The 13,329-nt window shown below is 39.5% G+C and overlaps 2 protein-coding genes across 2 annotated transcripts; one reads left to right on the forward strand and one right to left on the reverse strand.

The window, feature by feature from the left end:
- Positions 1–1,031: 1,031 nt before the first annotated feature.
- Positions 1,032–7,300, reverse strand: gpr180 (G protein-coupled receptor 180). The gene is made up of 9 exons (XM_051112271.1): positions 7,035–7,300; positions 6,715–6,855; positions 4,729–4,929; positions 4,471–4,651; positions 4,332–4,381; positions 3,954–4,111; positions 2,927–3,118; positions 1,455–1,532; positions 1,032–1,374 (listed from the first exon to the last, which is right to left on the reverse strand). Exons 1-9 carry the CDS (start codon positions 7,171–7,173, stop codon positions 1,228–1,230), a joined length of 1,287 nt encoding a protein of 428 aa, XP_050968228.1. The 5' UTR covers positions 7,174–7,300; the 3' UTR covers positions 1,032–1,227.
- A 47-nt stretch (positions 7,301–7,347) lies between these two features.
- LOC127166749 (dTDP-D-glucose 4,6-dehydratase-like) lies at positions 7,348–13,211 on the forward strand. Its single transcript, XM_051112274.1, has 13 exons — positions 7,348–7,504; positions 7,609–7,699; positions 10,103–10,169; positions 10,244–10,312; positions 10,388–10,478; positions 10,580–10,722; positions 11,077–11,175; positions 11,930–11,989; positions 12,074–12,117; positions 12,203–12,368; positions 12,451–12,509; positions 12,590–12,687; positions 12,775–13,211. Exons 2-13 carry the CDS (start codon positions 7,659–7,661, stop codon positions 12,843–12,845), a joined length of 1,008 nt encoding a protein of 335 aa, XP_050968231.1. The 5' UTR covers positions 7,348–7,504; positions 7,609–7,658; the 3' UTR covers positions 12,846–13,211.
- Positions 13,212–13,329: the final 118 nt, after the last annotated feature.

Here is a 13,329-nt window from a genome sequence, read left to right on the forward strand (position 1 = left end):
AAAAAGTGGTCTGGTCTGAATCAGGAGAGAAATCTGCACCGATCAAGCACCTTTTACAAGCCAAAACAGCTCTAAACAAATATGTGGCTGGTTTCTGATGTGAGAGAAAACAGGAGATGGACTTTTTCACTGGAGGAAGTGTAATTATGGATTATGGACTCAATGTATTTTAGTTAAAAACGTCTTGATGGATTTGTTTCAGCATTTGTCTTCTCAAGATGTGAACTGATGGACTGGAGTGGTGTGGATTACTTGTGGATTATTGTGATGTTTTTATCAGCTGTTTGGACTCTCATTCTGACGGCACCCATTCACATCCACTGGTAAGACAGTGATGGAATGACACATTTCTACAAATCTAATGAAGAATCTCAGCCCAGCCTTGGATGATCTGAGGGTTTGCAGCTAATTTTTAGTTTCCTTTCATTTGGTGTTTATAAATATCTCTGTGTTGTTGTTGTTGTTGTTGTTTTTTTCATTTCATAAACACATGCAGAAAACAAAATACAAAGACGCTTTACACAGGTTGTGACGTATGCGATGAGCAGCTCCATCATCATCATCATCATCATCATCATGAGTTAATCTCCTCATTAGCATATGCGGATTACTGTAATTACCACAGTGACAAAGAGAGATTTTAGTGTGCATGAAGTTTATTACCACAATGTTTGACACAGTTCAAGTCTTTAACTTAACAACACATGCTCTAGCTCTAACAGGATTTTCACATCTTTCTCCTCGGACACTGAATGTGCAGGATCCAGTAAAAAGGATCAATAAATATCCTCAGTATTGATTGATTTAATATTGAGCACAAGTCCCGCTTCAGCGATTGTCATTTCAGGCACTTGTGGGGAACGACAGAAATGAAATCATGTGCGACCACAAAGAAATCACGATCACAGCTGAGAAATCATAGAGATGCTTTCCTTTTGCTTATTGCTTGAACAGAGAACGAGCGCTGAACTTTATCTTCCTCCTTTTGCAGAATCACAGGCCGGTTGGCAGACTGACTCACATCAGGTGTGTCTCCACACATGAAGTGTGATGTAATCTGTGATGAATAAGCCCTGGGTGGTGTAAACTGTGCGTTTCACTCCCTCGTGTGCGTTTAATGCTCAGCGTCTCGCCGTCGTGCCGTCGCATCTCGGAGACGTTCCGCTCGCGTGCGCCCCGACGCCGGACGCGGATGAGCTGCCGGAGCGCGGCGCTCCCGTCTGACGCTCAGTAGCGGCTCCGGTGGCTCATGGTGAGCGGCAGCGTGACCGACGACAGCGACGACACCTCCCAGTACAGACTGCGCGACAGGAAGAGGCGGTACAGAACCACCACCGAGATGGACTGGCACAGGATCACGCCGATCGTGACCACCTGCGGTGCGGGACAGAGACGAGACGTCATGAGAGAGTCCTGCTGCCGATTCAATGGATGGAGGATTGTTTCTCTCTTACCTTTTCTTTCTGATGTTCGTTGAGCATCACAGAGAACAGGACCAGCACCGGATGACACAGGAACCACAGGAAACAGCCCTGAAACGGCGCACAGCGTCACTCAAAAAACTCTGGTTTAAAGGAGAAGTCCACTTCCAAAACAACAATGTACAGATAATGTAGTCACCCCCTTGTCATCCAAGATTTTCCTGTTTTTCTGTCTTAAGTCGTAAAGAAATTATGTTTTTTGAGGAAAACATTTCAGCATTTTTCCTCCATATAATGGACTGATATGGTGCCCCGAGTTTGAACTTACAAAATGTAGTTTAAATGCGGCTTCAAAGGCTCTAAACGATCCCAGCTGAGGAAAAAGGGTCTTATCTAGAGAAACGATCGGTCAAATTGAAAGAATCGTTCAAGAACGACCCATTACTAATTTGTAGCATCATGGACGCGCATCCCAGAGCCTGTGCTACATGAGCTTTTGTGCTTAAAAAGTATAAAAAAAGACTAATCGTTTCACTAGATAAGACCCTTTGAAGCTGCATTTAAACTACATTTTGGAAGTTCAAAAATTGGGGCACCATATCAGTTCATTATGTGAAGAAAAATCCTGAAAAAAAAACATAATTTCTTCACAACTGAGGACAGAAAGACATGAACATCTTGGATGACAAGGGGGTGACTACATTATATGTGAATTGTTGTTCTGGAAGTGGACTTCTCCTTTAAGGTGGACTCCTGTCTGGTTTTAGGTTGGACAGTCTGGTTTTTAATCACCATGTCTGTCTACCAGCACAAGCTTGAGCTGGACACTCATTTGTCCTAATCTTTAAATCATCACTATTTTATTCTTTATCCAATGGAATATCATTAATAAATAAAAAGATTAAAACTAGGTTTAAGCTAATATTAAGTGACATACAGTTTAGACACAGTATTATAAATACTGACTGTTTTTGCTCCAAAATGGTTCATACAGAGTCAACATAACGGTGTTTCATTTTGGAAATGATTTAGTGATTCAGTGGCTCATTCATGAAGACTCATTAATAAATCGTTTAAATGAATCAAGTGAATGAATGACTCACTTATTATGAATGAGTGACTTGTTGCCAGCGGCTGCTGGTTTTACACTCATTGAAAGTCATTGTATATTCAATATATTTTCTATTTAAAACATTACTCTTATGACATTATCTATGCAGTCTGTGTAAATACACCTAAATGCCATTTCAGACGCAGCTTCGGTGCACTTTTGCATTGCAAGGATGGATTTAATTTGATTGGTAACAACCCTATAATAACTTCCTATTCTAATTGCATTAATTGAATTAATGTAAAACTGCAAATAAAAAAGGACAAATATATAAAAAGTTCCCTTGGAGGTCTGGAAATAAAGTTATGAAAATATTGCTATGACTGCATATTTTTCAGTGTTTTATTATCCTGGTTTCACTGTGTTCTAGAAGCGTCCGTCATGCTGCGTTTACCTTGGCAAAGCTCAGGTAGAAGTCTCGTTTGAGCGCGCTCCGCTCGGCGGAGATGATCTGATACAGCACCGACGCCAGGAACAGAGCCAGAGACACGCGCAGCGCCATCAGCAGCCAGCCGGCCACACTGCGGTGAGCGTGAAAACTGTGGTGCTCCGTGTCCTCAAACTGCTCCCAGATCAGCAGCGCCCCCTACAGACAGAGCAGCATCATTCACTGAGTATCTGCACACATCTGAACATCTGCGTGCACAACCAAATCATGATTCACTTATAACTTTTATACTAAATGGACAAAAAAAAAAAAAATAGGAATAACAAACCACACGTTTGCAAAAATATCACATACTCTGTGAGACAAATGAGATGAAATTCATTATAGTTAGTTAAAGAGTAAGAAAATCTGCATTAGAGCCAGGGTGATTGCTGTTAACTAAAATAATTAAAACATTTTTTGTTAATTGAAATAAGACTTAAATAAAATTTAAACTAAATGAAAATTAGAAACTGAAGCACTAAAATTATAGGAAATAATAATTTGGAAGTAAATAAAAACTACAGGTGATCTAATACAAATGCTAAAACTGAAACAAATAAATAAGTTAAACCCAAATAGTAATCTTTTTAAAGTAACACACACAAAAATAAAATCAAAAAAGACCAAATTACTACAAAATTAAACATAAAATGAAAACATAAAAAACACTCATGAAAATGACTCCAAATTCATTTGCATGTTGTGAATTTTTAATTTTTCATGAAACGTTCTCCTGTTCTTACAACTACGAAATAATCCACAAAATTATTAGTGAACAAGGCCCGGTGTTTTATCAAATATAATCAAATATAACATCATGCAGTTAATTAGCCAGTATTCACACACTCTTGAGCACATTTACCCATTTAACTGTTTTATGTCATACATCTTGTTCTATTCTGATATATGTATATGTCATGTTTGTTCTGTTGTGTGTTTTGTGTATGTACAGTTTGGTTTTGATCTGCTGACGGGCGTTTAGGCGGCTGACCTGAGCGATGACGACGGCCAGAGCGAGCGCCGTGGAGGCCGGAGACGAGTCCCACTGCAGCGGTTTACTCTGAGACTTCCTGCTGCGGCTCAGAGACCAGCCCACACACAGACTCAACAACATGTACAGCATCTGCACCTGCGCCACCATATCACACACTGACACACACACACACACACACACACACTTTAATCTATAGCCTCGCACAGTGAATTTAAGTGTGCATTTCACCAGTCCATGGGTCAAAGACAAAACATCTGCATCAAATAAAATTTACAAAAGTGATTTTTTTCTACATAAAAAGCATATTAAATGCAAGTGAAGTGTCTGTCGTGTGTAGATCATGTGACTGACGCCGTGCTGCAGTGACAGACTCACGTTCGGCGAGGCTCCCCGTCAGCGGCGTTCCCACTCCGTCTCGAGCGTACCTGAGGGTCCAATCACACACAGCATCAGCACATCATCATCATCATCATGATCTGTACATGAGTTCAGCAGGAAGTGCAGCAGCTCTGACCGGGCCATGTGTATGTAGTTGAGCAGCACTGATGTTCCCTGCAGCAGCAGCGCCGTGGATAACACCTTCAGCACCGTGTGCATCGGGCCGCCTTTGCTCAACGCCTGCCACAGCGGCTGCACGTAGATGCACGACGCCACGAAATACGCCAGGATCAGCAGGAAGTAGAAACTGTGTAGCCCTGCGAGGACACAGTCATTATGTTGGGTGTTTGTGAGATGCAGTGAATCCAGTGTGTTTTTCTGTACAGAATCTCACCGGCCTCCTCAGCGCTGAAGTGATCCAGCGGGTTTCCTGCGGCGTCTGGGTTCATCATGGTGATCTGGAAGCGCACGTCTTCTAGCGCGCCGTCCATCTGACCGCCCTGACAGGTGTAGCGATCCACGTACATCACGTACCACGTCTGCGGTGTGGACTCGTGCGGTATGGTCTGGTTCTGCTCCTCTTTGATCAGGTTAACTGGAAATGTGAAATGTTATTTGTGACCCTGGAGCACAAATTTTTTTCTTTTATGCCAAAAATCATTAGGATATTAAGTATAGGTCATGTTCCATGAAGATATTTCGTACATTTCCTACCATAAATAGATCAAAACTTCATTTTTGATTAGTAATATGCATTGCTAAGAACTTCGTTTGGACAACTTTAACTTTAAGGTGATTTTTCTCAATATTTTTATTTTTTTGCACCCTCTAATTCCAGATGTTCAAATAGCTCGGCTAAATATTGTCCAATCATAACAAACCACACATCAATGGAAAGCTCATTTGTTTCCTTGTGACTGGTTTTGTGGTCCAGGCTCACATATGGATGTCAACAGTATTATTACCATTACTGATAAAAACACGTTCTTTGTTCATTCGATTCAAAAACATCTATAAATGTTGTCCTTTTTGCTTTAGGGCGAGACACTACAGACAAAACCAGTCTGTTTTGAGGTCCGTTTGCTTTCATAACATATCTTATTTTATACTACAAAACATGCAAAATACAAATTGAAGTGGTTAATTCAATGCACTTTATCTATTTGCATCTGTAGATTTCAATTCCAATATTGTAATATTGTGTATATATATATATATATATTTTGTCTTTACAATTTTATTCCTTTCTATTTTCTAAAGATTTGTTCATGTATAATTCACACAGACTTATACCACATTATACTCCTAAAAACATGGCGAAAATGAGTCTGTTTTCTGTCTGTTGACAGTATTTTCTGATATATGGAGTGATTAAAAAGAGAAATCCAAAATCCCCTGTGGAAAAATCTTTCACTCTAATATGAATAATTAAAATAAAAATCACAATTTTATCATCATTTACTCATGTTCAAGATGTTCCAAACTTGTATGAGTTTCTTTTTTCAGTGTAACATAAAAGAAGATATTCTGAAGAATGTTAGTAACCAAACAGTTTCTGGTAGCCGTCGACTTCCATAGTAAAGAAAAAAATATTATCAGTGGCTGCCGTCAACATAAGAAAAGAACTCATGACGCTCAACTTTGTCATCAACTGATGACAAAATGTACATTTTTGGGTGAACTAAATATGTGACCCTGGACCAGTCTTAAGTGTCACGGGTATATTTGTAGCAATAGACAAAAACACATTGTATGGGTCAAAAATATAATTTTTTTCTTTTATGCCAAAAATGCATAGGATATTAAGTAAAGATCATGTTCCATGAAGATATTTTGTAGATTTCCAACCGTAAATATATCAAAACTTAATTTTGAATAGTAATATGCATTGCAAAGAACTTCATTTGGACAACTTTAAAGGTGAATTTTCTCAATATTTACATTTTTTTTTGCATCCTCAGATTCCAGATTTTCAAATAGTTGTAACTCAACCAAATATTGTCCTATCACAACAAACCACACATCAGTGGAAAGCTTATTTATTTAAATCTCAATTTCAAAAAACTGACCCTTATGACTAGTTTTGTGGTCCAGGGTCACGTGTGTGTGTGCTGCAGCAACAGATAACGTATTAAAATATTGATCAACAAACTTCTTTACATTACAGAATAGTTTATCCATCATTCACAGGGCAGGACTGGTTTGTCAGAGATTCCAGATTCCAGTCAAATGTCCTGATAAGAAAATGAGCGGCTGCATGACATGACTGTGCATGTGCAGTCTGGGGTCAAAGTTCACACATGTCAGATAGAAAGACAGAAACATAATGTTGCAGTGAACATAAGCTGTTCAAACGGTGTGAGATGTGAATGAGTCTTACTGGAGATGTGAGCTGATGTGACTCGCTCCAGACAGCTGAGATTGTCAAAACCCTCCGAGCCCTGAAACAGCAGCAGTCTGGCCTCCTTCTGCACGGCCAGCAGCACATTATCCACACGATACGCCATCAGACCATTCTCACCTGACACACACATCATAATAGACATGTACAGTAAGTACAGTACAGCAGCCATATGATCAGTCACAACATCAGCAATATTCCTGCATTCTACATGCATGTGGACAGAAAGACAAAGATACGTGGGAGTAAACGCAAATGCATGATGTCAGTGTAAATGCAGTTTAATATCAGACACCCACCGTGATACAGAAATCTGGTGATGTATTGCCCATCGTTTTGTCTCGCCGCGTCGCTCCTGAAAACCCCAGAAACCGTTTTCCCTGCTGCAGGACGTGAAGTGAACAAAAGAACAATGAGAACGATAAAGTACACAAACATTATTTCATTTCAGCAGAAGCTCTTATTCTCTTCATTCACTGCTATCAATGAAGTAAGACTGTCGTTTTCCGCCCACCGGCTGATCGACGTCCGCTTCGACCAATCCGAACACGGCTTTCCACTCTAGCGCAGTTAGGCGACCAATGAGAGCGCGGCGGAGGCGGGGACAGAGTCGCTGGCAGCTCTGCTCATACGTGTCAGCGCTGCCGCAAACCGCTGCTCGAACTGTCGTGAGGAGTGTTTACGAAGCGTCCTGAGATCATGTAATTACTTCTTGAAGTGAAAGTATTGATCCGCGGTCTGGTGCAACGATGGAGGTTATTTTAATAGCGTGAGTAACGCGTTCCGAAGCGATCGACTGCATTTAAACCGTCACCGAATAGAGTGTTTCATTAACGTTCATTCATGACTAACGGAAAGTGGTTTGTGCTCCAGATCGCTCTGATCTCCAGTGTGAACAGCTGCTGACGGACTGACGGGTGAAGATGAGCTGCAGTGTGTTGGTGACCGGAGGAGCGGGATTCATGTGAGATTCGTTTCTCTCTAAAAACACGTGTGAACCCTTCACATCACCGAATCTCTGCATCAGACAACACAACATCAGATCACGTGTCATCTATCAGACAAACACGATTTACAATCAAAGCAGTTGACACAGGAGTCTTGAGATGCTGAATCAGTAGTGTAGTGTTGAACCGAAGACAGTTTGGGTTTGTCCCAATACACACACTCCAGCACTGGACCGAGCTGAGCAATGACACTACAACTGAACTCAATAATGACACCGTTGACTTTACAGATTCAATTACTAGTGTATTTTCACTTATTCAAGAGGTCAAGAGCACTAGTGTGAGTGTTGGGACCGAAGTCTCTTTAAGGCTGTTTAAGGGTCCTCTGTAGTCTTTGATTGAGACAGACCCACTGGATGACGTTGACACACTTGACATACTTAACCAAAATATAGTAGGAGAACATAGAAACATGTGAACGGAGTAGTATACTTCCAGTCCAAATGTTTTGAACAGTAAGATTTGTGAAAAGAGGTGTCTTCTGCTCACCATTTACAGCATTAACAGTACAATATTTCACTATTCTTAAAGGGGTCATCGGATGCCCATTTTCCACAGGTTGATATGATTCTTTAGGGTCTTACTGAAAAGTCTCTAATATACTTTAATTAAAAATTCCCAATGGTTTTGTAAAACAACACCCATTTTACCTTGTCAAAATGAGCTCAGCAAAAATCATCTCATTCTAAGGGGTTGTTCCTTTAAATGCAAATGAGCTCTGCTCGCCCCGCCCCTCTCTTCTCTCTGTGGAATGACGATCTTGTTTACATTAGCCGTGTTTAGCCGCTAAACTTCCAAACTACCACGTTATAAGGAAAGGCGATAGCAAAGATTCTTAAAAAACCCTTATACTCACTTCTGCTGTAAGTGAAGCTGGATCACGAATGATTTGCGTGAACACAGACGGATATATGTAGATCGGGAGGCGCATTCCCTTCACAAACAAACGTAATCCACTGCATCTTCAGCGGCTCAGATGTCGGGAGTAAATGACAACCACTATGTTCATTATTACATCCAGCAACACAACACCTCAATTGCTCAATCGGAGATATTCTTGTCTAAATTACATCCCTGCTCCGGCATCAAAACAAGGAAAGTTACTGGACTGTTACAGCTGATCTGAGGTAAGACGCTCATGTCAATCAACTATTGTGGGAGCGGCCTCTGTGAATGTAACGGCACACCGACAGACATCTGAGAACGGCTTGATTTGAAAAAGGGGATATTATTTTTACAGATTAATTAAAAACCACTGCATGGATTTTTATCATTATAGGGTAGATTTGTACATACACTGACAACACACATTAATGTTCAAACAACATGAAAAAGTGAACTTAGCATCCGATGACCCCTTTAAATAACTGGTTTCTATTTGAATATATTTTAAAATGTAATTTATTCCTGTGATCAAAGCTGAATTTTCAGCATCATTAGTGTCACACGATCCTTCGTAGATTATTCTAATATATGGATTTGCTGTTCAAGAAATATTTCTTCTTATATTTTTTATCAATTTTTAAAATAGTTGAGTATTTTTCAGGATTCTTTGAATAGAAAGGTCCAAAGATCAGCATTTATATAAAATAAAACGTTTTTGTAACATTATTCACTATACCATTCAAAGGTTCAGAGTCAGTGTAACTTTTTTGGGGGGAAAAATGATAGAAATGAATAATCTTATTTAGCAAGGATTCTTTAAATTGATCAAAAGTGATGATAAGGACATTTATAATGTTACAAAAGATTTCTATTTCAGATAAATGCTGTTCTTCTGAACTTTCTATTCATGAAAGTAACATGGAAAAATTCTACTCCGCTGTAATAATAATAATAATAATAATAAATGTTTTTTGAGAATATTAGAATGATTTCTAAAGGATCATGTGACTGAGAGTAATGAAGCTAAAAATTCAACTTTGAAATCACAGGAATAAATTATATTTTAAAATATATTCAAATAGAAAGCAGTTATTTTAAATAGTAAAAATATTTCAGAATTGTACTGTTTTTGCTGTACTTTGGAAAAAAGCAGGCTTGGTGAGAAGAAGAGACTTCTTTAAACAACAATAAAAATCTTACTACTTCCAGTGGTTGATATGGTACATCTGGATTACATTCATACTATATAGAATTATTTATTCAGAAGAAGCAGCTGCTCAGAGATTATGTGAGTAATTTTGAACCCAGCTGAAAAAACACCTGCTGATTCAAACACACTGAGATTTCAGACTTCAGCAGTGGTGAGAGAAACCGTCCTGCAGCGACTGATCTGATAAACCATGTTCATACAGTTATAAGTGTCCAAATCCATGTTTGTGTGTGACGTATAATGAGGTTCTGTTTGTTGTTCTCAGCGGATCTCATTTGATCAGTGCTCTGGCCGTGAGATTCCCACACTGGAGAATCATCAACGTTGATAATGTGAGTCTCTGAACAGCATTGAATCAGCTTTTTCCCCACGTGAAGCGTCTGATTTTACTGTCGGTGTGTTTCAGCTGCAGTACTGCTCCAGTCTGAAGAACCTGCGGTCTGTGGAAGGCAGCAGCACCTACACCTTCATCCCGGTACAGACAACTAACCTAGTTATTACTTGTTACGTCCAGCTGATCCGCAGCTGATGAGCTGTTTTCTCTTCGCAGGGCGATGTTTGTGATCCATTTTTCATTAAGCATCTCTTTGCAACGGAGAAGATTGATGTAGTGTTTCACTGCGCTGCTGAAACTCATGTGGGTGAGTGAACGCTGTCAGTTCATCATCAACACAGTAAACCTGCTTCGTGTTTCTCTAGAGGACGACGCGTCTCATTCATGTGTTTTTATCCTGATTTGTAGAGAACTCGTTCCTGTGTCCGTCACGCTTCATGCGTGTGAATGCGGACGGCACCGGCGTGTTGATCAGAGCGGCGTTTGAGGCGCGAGTGCAGCGGTTCATCTACGTCAGCACTGATGAGGTGTACGGAGACAGTCTGGAGCAGGTGACGTCAGGCTACACGGATTCACTGCGCTAGGCTTTGAATCAGCTGGACCAAAATTTCGAATCGCACAAACTGATGCTGGTGACGCTTTCCGGTCAGAACAGTGTGAATGCAACAAAACCTGCATGAAAACGCCTTTTACAAACCAATTGCAATGTTTTATTGAACTTTTTATTGAAAATGTTTTACTTGGTTTGTTTACGTGTTCTGAATCACTGGTTCAGAGCAAATGATTTGCAAAAGCAAGTGCACATCGCGCCCTCGTATCATGAGAACGACTAACCAGCCGTCTCCTGTTGACCAGTTTAGTACGGCTGTATATTGACGTCAGTGATCTGGATCTTGTTTTTACAGCCGTTTGATGAACTGAGTCCAAAAAGACCCACCAATCCGTACTCGGCTTCAAAAGCTGCAGCAGAAAACATTGTGATGTCGTACTGGAAGAAGCACAAGGTATCGGTCGTGAGATTAGACCTGTGATGTCTTCCGAATTTTTAGTAATCCCTATTATTATTTTTAATGCTAATTCTCATTAAACTTTAATGTGGTACAAAAAAATGCATTTTAAATCTGTTTATATTTCATACATTTTACCTTTTTATCTGAATTTATGATTTTTTTTTGGCAAGAATTAAAAAATAAAAAAGGTAATTGCAACATTTTATCTCACAGTTCTTACATTAAAGTTTATATCTTGCTTTTCTGAGTTTATATCTTACAAAAAATCTGAATTGTGAAAAAAAAAAATCTAAATCAAAATTGTGAGATAAGAGAGAAGTTTTAAACACTTTAAAACGGAATGCTGTTTCGCTATTTTTTTTTTAACCGATTAATGACGTCCAGTTTTTGTTTACGTAATATATGTGCATGTACTGTGTATAATTATGTATATATATACACACACATGCTAGTATACATTTAAGAAAAAAGTTGTTTATATATTAAATACATTTATATATAATATAAATTATATGAAAATAAATATACACATGTATTTTCAAAATATACAGTATGTGTATGTATTTACTATATAGATACATAATAAATATTCACAGTACACACACATATATTACGCAAACAAAAACTTTTATTTTGGATGCAGTTGATTGTTATTAATAGCTTGACAGCACTACTTTTTATATCACAGTGATGTTGGTAAATGATCCAGATTGTGATGTGATTGTACTGTATTTTCTGTCTGTTGTAGTTTCCTGTTCTGATCACGAGGAGCAGTAACGTTTATGGACCACGGCAGCATCACGAGAAGGTGTGTGTGATCAGCAGCTCTACACGTGTGTTTGACTGTCACATGACCTCAGCGCTTCATCAGCGTGTGCTTGTGTTTGTTTAGGTCATTCCCAGATTCCTGTCGCTCATCCAGCGGGATCAGAAGTGGTGAGTGTTTCTGACTGATCGGAGCGCATGTTCACGTCTGTGTTCATCTGCTCTATAGTGTGTGTGTGTGTCTGCTGTCGTGCAGCACTATCCAGGGTTCAGGCCTGCAGTCCAGACACTTCCTGTACGTCAGCGACGTCACGGACGCCTTCCTGACGCTGTTGGAGAAGGGCATTCTGGGAGAGATTTACAACATCGGGAGCAGCTTTGAGATTCCCATCGTTCAGCTCGCCAGAGAACTAGTGAAGATGGTAGGAGTCACATGAGCGGCTCACTGTTAGTTTAGCTGTTCATGATCATACTAATCCATCATCAACTGTTTCCTGTTGACAGAAAGTCGAGAACGTCTCAGAGGAAGCGCTGGATGACTGGATGGAGTTTGTTGAAGATCGGTGTGTGATGATTGTGTCTGTCATATGTTTGAGATGAATAATAATGAATGTGTCGTATTAACGCATGCGTTGATCTTCAGTCCGGTGACGGAGCTCCGCTATCCCATGATATCAGACAAACTGCACACACTCGGCTGGAGACAGAAAGTAACCTGGAAGGAGGGAATCAGACGCACCAGTAAGAGATTCAGATGATTCTGTGTCTGATGATGATGATGATGAGGAGGAGGAGGAAGAGTATGACGTGTGTGTGTGTTGTTTTCAGTACAGTGGTATGAAGAGAATCCAGACTACTGGCCGTTAATCAGTGAGAATCGAGACGAATCGCCGGCGTGATCAGACGTCACACGCAGTGCCTTATCACGTCAGATAATGACGTTTATTCATTTATTAACTGATTTATACATTATCTATGCAAGATTTTCCAGCAGCTCTTGAATAAAGTGCCAGTCGGCGAAGACTAGTGATGTCGATGTGATGAAGGATTTTTAGAGAATCTAGAGTCTAAACATCATCATGAAAATGCCACAGAATTACAGAGGACCAAAAGATGCTGAAATATTTCAGAGCTTGTTTATAATAGAAACAGTTTGTCTCAAACGTTTTCATTATTTGTGCTTCACCTGATTATGAAAACTTGAATAATCTTTATTTGTATGATTACATGTATGACCATTTTTATGTTTTAATAAAAGTTTACAAACGTGATCAAATTTTGTTAATGTTCTGCATAAGACTTTAGATCTTTGGAATATAACATTAATATAAAGTTAAAATGTAACTGGTGTTTCTGCAACTTTTCGTGTGTGTGTTTTTTAAC

The sequence above is a fragment of the Labeo rohita genome, chromosome 6 (genome assembly GCF_022985175.1).
Source record: "Labeo rohita strain BAU-BD-2019 chromosome 6, IGBB_LRoh.1.0, whole genome shotgun sequence".
Lineage (NCBI taxonomy): Eukaryota > Metazoa > Chordata > Actinopteri > Cypriniformes > Cyprinidae > Labeo > Labeo rohita.

What these genes read in the sequence shown, in the direction of transcription:
- LOC127166749 (XM_051112274.1), top strand. Translation starts at nt 7,659, where the DNA reads ATGAGCTGCAGTGTGTTGGTGACCGGAGGAGCGGGATTCAT. An exon ending in GAATCATCAACGTTGATAAT is followed by an intron (nt 10,170 to 10,243) that starts GTGAGTCTCTGA and finishes GGTGTGTTTCAG; the next exon opens with CTGCAGTACTGCTCCAGTCT. An exon ending in CGTACTGGAAGAAGCACAAG is followed by an intron (nt 11,176 to 11,929) that starts GTATCGGTCGTG and finishes TGTCTGTTGTAG; the next exon opens with TTTCCTGTTCTGATCACGAG.
- gpr180 (XM_051112271.1), bottom strand. Translation starts at nt 7,173, where the DNA reads ATGTTTGTGTACTTTATCGTTCTCATTGTTCTTTTGTTCACTTCACGT. An exon ending in CACCAGATTTCTGTATCACG is followed by an intron (nt 6,856 to 7,034) that starts GTGGGTGTCTGA and finishes TGTGTGTGTCAG; the next exon opens with GTGAGAATGGTCTGATGGCG. An exon ending in AACTACATACACATGGCCCG is followed by an intron (nt 4,382 to 4,470) that starts GTCAGAGCTGCT and finishes TTGGACCCTCAG; the next exon opens with GTACGCTCGAGACGGAGTGG.